Source organism: Triticum urartu, chromosome 3A (assembly GCF_056163025.1).
Source record: "Triticum urartu cultivar PI428250 chromosome 3A, HENAU_Tu73, whole genome shotgun sequence".
In the NCBI taxonomy this organism is placed as follows: Eukaryota; Viridiplantae; Streptophyta; class Magnoliopsida; order Poales; family Poaceae; genus Triticum; species Triticum urartu.
Window position 1 is genome coordinate 733,102,342 of NC_141875.1, and position 6,000 is coordinate 733,108,341.

Sequence of the window (6,000 nt, forward strand, 5' to 3'; positions counted from 1 at the left end):
ATTCTATAGAACAATGCCCGTGCGTTGGAACGGGATATAAATATTCTAGTACGTTAGCTTGTGATTTAGCTGTCAATAATAATGTGATTGTGTAAATAAATGTTCATCAAATTCTGACCGGGCGGACGGCCGACCCAAACGGACAAAAGGCGGACGAAATCGCCGTCCGTTTGGGTCGGCCCGTTGGAGTTGCTCTTATACTTTGATTAGAAGTTTGGTAAGTAAATTAAAGTGGAATTCATTTAGAAGGTAAGTAAATTAAGGTGATTGATTATCATGTACATGAAAAGTTGGATGAAGGAGTGGTGAGAAGAAAGGTGAAATGTGAACTTACGTTCTTTTTAAATAGTAGAGAATACATGAAAAGTTGGACGAAGAAGTGATGGGAAGAAAGGTGAAATGGGAATCTTACATTTTTTTTTAGTATAGAGATAATCCTGGTCAAGCATACACAAGTTTGATTTGCATGAAAATTGATACACTTCATATTTTGGACCAGAGAGAGTATGTCACAAGAAATTACAGAGAATTTACTGCTTATGTGGCGAGAGGACAGCTTGGGGTCGCGGTGCCTTAGAACCACAGTAAATAAAACACCAAATACAGTAAAGTTCACAACAGTGTATATTTCTGTTTTCGCTGCATCATAAACAACAGGGTGTTCTTCTGAACTGTTTTTGGTAAAAGTGTAAATGGTCAGCCATATGGTGTCATATCATACAAGGTTCTCAGCGGCGGCATAGTACCAAACTAAGGTAACTAAGATTTCTCCCATGCGAAAACGACACATGATGCGCCTAGTTACAGTTCCATATGGCCTTGCCGCGGATTCTGCTTCCCTCAGCGATCCTACTACTCAAGCCGCTCCATCTGTCAAATGAACAAAACAAAAGTGAGCAAAATAGCATGTGTTGCGTTTCAACTGTATCTCTGCTCCTCTGCTCCCCAAGGAGCTTGCTGCGGCAATCATGAACAAATTGCAATGGTAAAAGGGCTGTCAATCACCATCTGGTACTAATTGTCACAAATCTGGCAAAGCCACTTGATATGCGCTTCAATTACAGCAACTACTCCCTCCGTTTCTAAATATAAGCCCTTTCAGAGATTTCAACACGGACTACATACAGATGTATAGACATATTTTAGAGTGTAACTCATTTTGCTCCATATGTAGTCCATATTGGAATCTCTAAAAGGGCTTATATTTAGGAACGGAGGGAGTATTTCATAAGGTAGAGGGAAAAGCAGAGAGTACCTTCCACAGGCCATCATTCAAATAGTGCATGTTGTCAACTCCAATTCCTTTGTTGATGGTGCTTCTGCAAAAGCTCAGGATTTAGGAGCAGCATTATCCACGGCCAAATGCAAGACGTGATACTAGCAAAGAATGTATGGGATGTAATATTCAGGAAGGCTTAAGTTTATCAGTACATCTGCATAAGGTTCTGCTATGTTGAGATTTAATTTGCAGGTACTATCACATAGTATAAGATATAAAGGAATACCAAAGGAGACCACCACAAATGTAATTTTTTAACACATATTATCATTCATTTGGAAACATTAGGACGGAACCTGACTGAAACGTCAAAAAAGATGGGGAAAAAAAACCATGAGCGCAAGGTTCATGCTTCACAAGTATAATTTAGAGACTGTAGAGACTTCGAAGCACCACTAGTGATTAATAATTCAAAAATGAGCTTACATGTCTTTCGCTGACATCTTTGTGAATCCAATCGCCAATGCGTGTTGCTTGCCTTCAGCCATTATAGCCTGACAATTATAGTTTTGAAGAGATAAATAATTAGTCTGGTGGTTGGCATGCTCAGGAGAAGGAACCTCTTTCATCATTTTAAAGTGTATTAGGATGCATACTTGCATAGTAACGAATATCAAATAATTACAATACTATGAACTAGTGAAGTGCACTAATCTGCAGACAGCTAAATTTAACTCATGTGAAAATAATAGAAACAAATACACTAAAATATAGCAATGTTATGTTGCTAGATATGACAGTCTACTGAAGCAGACGAGATTCCATTTGTACTGTATCTATAAATGGATGAACTGGAATTTAAAAGATTAGTCTTGTACCACTGGCGTTTCCTCCTCGACTTCATTGTCCAACACACCACCAGGCGATGTGAGTCCAGGGCACATTATGTTGGCACCAGAGAGAACAAACTTGATAGCACCTCTGTCCACTTGGAACTTCTTCATGATGTTAGGATCTGATCAAATGCAAGCATAAATTAGCAAAACAAAGGGGGGTATTTTGGAATGCAGATTTTTCGCAACTAGCTGTCCCTGCACCCCATGCTGAAAACATGCATCTTGAAGTTTTTAAAAAATGGAAACAAAACAGGGGCATACATATACATGTTATAACATGAACACTTGCTTTTGAAAATTTGTACGCAAATATGGCTTACTATGTGCTATTCAGAGAAGACAAGAAAGGGGCGAATAGTATACAAATTATCTACACAAATTTGTATTGTTGCTCAGTACACAAATGGTCACACTATTGTTTAATTCTTTTATAAACGCCCATATTACAGCACTTCATCTATGATATGTTCTGAAACTGAAAAAAAATGGATTTTGACAAGGGTTGCGCCCGCAGCTAGTTGCTCATTCTTGTTTCTTGATATTTTGATGTTCTGCGTTTACAAATAACTCGTATAATTTCCATTCTGGTTGACATTTTCTTTCTTCAACAGGTAAATGTTAAGAATGATGGTGCTCCAATTCTCTAACAGATAGGCAAGCCCAAACATATTAAAATAGAAGCAAATTCCATAGATAATGATGTACGTCACGGGGGAGAAACAGATGTAGCGACGGCATGCCAGAAAAATTTGAGTGAAGAAAATTACACTGATGAAGAAGGCGCAGGGTTGGCATGTATGGACCATCGCGGATGTTGAAGAAGAGTGGGACATTGTTCACCACCACAAGATTGAGATGATTTTGGCTAGGGAAAGAAACCAACTGCATTAGTTCTTTGGAGAAGCTAAAGTAGTCTTTGCTCATCAATCTAATCTACCAGCAATTACATGCAACCTAACCTATTCTGGCTTCTAGAAGTAGAAAAAAAATAGGAAACAGCCAATTTAACTCTCAGCATATCAGAAGCATAGCACAGGCATAACAAAGGCAGGCTATTAAGCAATAAGCATGTTAACCAATAAAGGTAATTCAACAGACTATCAAGCAAGCTGAATCAGAAATATGGGGAACCACTGACCATTTAACAACAATCATCGGCGACTTCTTCGGAAGCATGTCCTCCAGCAATGGTTCGAGGAGAGGGTACTGCAACAAACAAACTTGCTAACTTCAGTATAGCTGAAGAGAAGAAGATAGCAGGGTCCGCAGCCGAAACAAAAGGTGATAAATAGAGAGGGCTATGCGGATATTTTTGACATAACCTCCTCGGCGATGCTTTGCCGGATCCTCCGCTGCACAGACGCCTTGACCTGATTCTGCCCGGATATGTCCTCGGAAGAGAACCTAGGGACAAAAAAAGAGGCAGCTTTTGTCATGGTTAGTGCTTAGCGCTTGGCAGGGTACACAATAATTTTTGCATTGAATCCAACGGGGATTGGTAATGGCCAGAGCAAAGCAAGCCCGAGCCTCTGGTTCGGAACGCGCCCCTCCCTCCTCTCTAGCTCTCTCCCACGACGGCAATGGCGCCTCTGAATCCAGTGCCACTCGTCTACTTGGCCGCTGTTAGGTGTACGGGTTTGGACGGAGACGGGGAGGGGGGTACTCACTTCTTGAACATGGTGAACGGCGGTCCGCGGCGCGGCGACGGTGGTTGGGGGAAGCGGCAGATCGGCGCGGAGGGGCGGCGGCGGCGGCGGGCGGCTCGATCTGGAGAAGGAAAGAGAAAGAGAGGTCGGGAGAGGAGAGAGGGTTCCGGCGTGGGCCCCGGTGAGATGTGGGAGGTTACGCCGGGACCCACATGTCAGGCAGGCCGGTCTCGACATGGCGAGTCCCCTTGGGCCGCCCGGTCGCACGGTTTTCTCTGGTTTTTCTCCCGGTTTTGTTCTTTCGGTTTTCGGCTTGCTTCTTCGGTTTTTCTGCGTATCTTCCTCGGTTTCATTTTTCCTTTATTCGTCATCGGTTTTCTTTCTCTCTCTCTCTTTCTTTGGGTTTTTCCTTTTTTTTCTTCAACGGATGTCTAGTTTTTCAGCACACATTGTACATTTTTCTAATATACGCGTAACATTTCTCTGATACAAGTTGAACAGTTTTTAAATACATGATGATGTAGTCATTTCAAATACGTATATTGAACATTTTCCATGAATGCATGTTAAATATTTTTTTGAATATACTTTGAACATTTATATAACGGCACAAAACATTCTTTTAAACTATGCAAACATGTTTCTTAATTATATAAAATACTTTTTAAATGTCATGAAGATTGTTTTGAAACATGTGAATATTTCTGCAGAATGCCCCGTACATTTTTTTAATGGAACGATTTTTTTATTATCCAAAAACATTACATTATATAAAAAGTTCAAAAAATATAAAAAAAAACTTTGTGTTGAAAGGTGTAAAAAAATAACTGTCAACATTTCTTTTATGCTATCAACATTTATTATAGCTACACGAATAAATTTTTACACTGCATGAACATTTTAAAAATGTGCGATGAAAACTGTTTTACAAAATTATGCAAAATACGTTTCCATTTCATAAATATAAATAAAATTAATAAAAACAAGAAAATAAACGTTCACTGGGGAGCCAGTGCTCCTCCTGCATTGGGCCGGCCCATTTAGGGCGTCCTTCAGGCGAGGGCATCATCCGACTCGATATATGCGTCGCCTTCGACTGACGTGTGCCTATTTGTTTCCAATGAACTTTTTCTTTTAGAAGGCCCAAGGCCTAGTAAAATAAACCCTTACACAACTTCAATATAGGAATATTGTCTAAAAAAACTTCAATATAGGAACAAGAGAAGTCCTGTAAAAATTAGCACCCTCCTTCTGTATCCACCGATGGTGCGATGTGTTGTGAGCAGAATTCTTGTCGCCTCTAGGTTTCAGTCTCATTGGAGCAACCTTGTTGAAATTCAGGAGCTTGTACAAAGAGCGGCAGGAATTTCGTTTACATAAAAAAACTCTCTAAGCTTATTTCTGTATTATTATAGGGAAAACAAAAAAGAAAAGGAATAAAGGGGCTTTTGGCCATTTAGTCAAACACCTCCCTTACATTGCTTGTCGGAGGTCGCACTAGCTAGCGAAAGCTCTCCATAAATCGGTGGACCCAGGAAAAAACTTGAGCGGGTGCAAGAATGTATGGCCATATTTATAAAGCAATGAGGCAAGCATGCATAAAAACTAAAAGAGGCAGTTTTTGTCATGGTTAGTGCTTAGCGCTTGGCAGGGTACACAATTTTTGCATTGAATCCAACGGGGATTGGTAATGGCCAGAGCAAAGCAAGCCCGAGCCTCTGGTTCGGAACGCGCCCCTCCCTCCTCTCTAGCTCTCTCCCACGACGGCAATGGCGCCTCTGAATCCAGTGCCACTCGTCTACTTGGCCGCTGTTAGGCGTACGGGTTTGGACGGAGAGGGGGGGGGGGGGTACTCACTTCTTGAACATGGTGAGCGGCGGTCGGCGGCGCGGCGACGGTGGTTGCGGGAAGCGGCAGATCGGCGCGGAGGGGCGGCGGCGGCGGGCGGCTCGATTTGGAGCAGAAGGGAAGAGAGAAAGGTCGGGAGAGGAGAGAGGGTTCCGGCGTGGGCCCCGGTGAGATGTGGGAGGTTACGCCGGGACCCACATGTCAGGCAGGCAGGTCTCGACATGGCGAGTCCCCTTGGGCCGCCCGGTCGCACGGTTTTCTCTGGTTTTTCTCCCGGTTTTGTTCTTTCGGTTTTCGGCTTGCTTCTTTGGTTTTTCTGCGTATCTTCCTCGGTTTCATTTTTCCTTTATTCGTCTTCGGGTTTCTTTCTTTGGTTTTCTCCTTTTTCTTC

At 42.1% G+C, this 6,000-nt stretch overlaps 1 protein-coding gene across 2 annotated transcripts; it reads right to left on the reverse strand.

Moving 5' to 3' along the window:
* Nucleotides 1-606: 606 nt before the first annotated feature.
* Nucleotides 607-5,756, reverse strand: LOC125546302 (pseudouridine synthase and archaeosine transglycosylase (PUA) domain-containing protein). Of its 2 annotated transcripts, none has more exons than XM_087514365.1 (8): nt 5,619-5,756; nt 3,438-3,519; nt 3,254-3,321; nt 2,883-2,980; nt 2,098-2,234; nt 1,706-1,773; nt 1,256-1,319; nt 607-870 (listed from the first exon to the last, which is right to left on the reverse strand). In XM_087514365.1, exons 1-8 carry the CDS (start codon nt 5,627-5,629, stop codon nt 853-855), a joined length of 546 nt encoding a protein of 181 aa, XP_087370491.1. In that variant the 5' UTR covers nt 5,630-5,756; the 3' UTR covers nt 607-852. The 2 variants fall into 2 exon arrangements, with proteins under 2 accessions (XP_087370491.1, XP_087370490.1); XM_087514364.1 differs by lacking the exon at nt 5,619-5,756 and adding an exon at nt 3,783-3,959.
* Nucleotides 5,757-6,000: the final 244 nt, after the last annotated feature.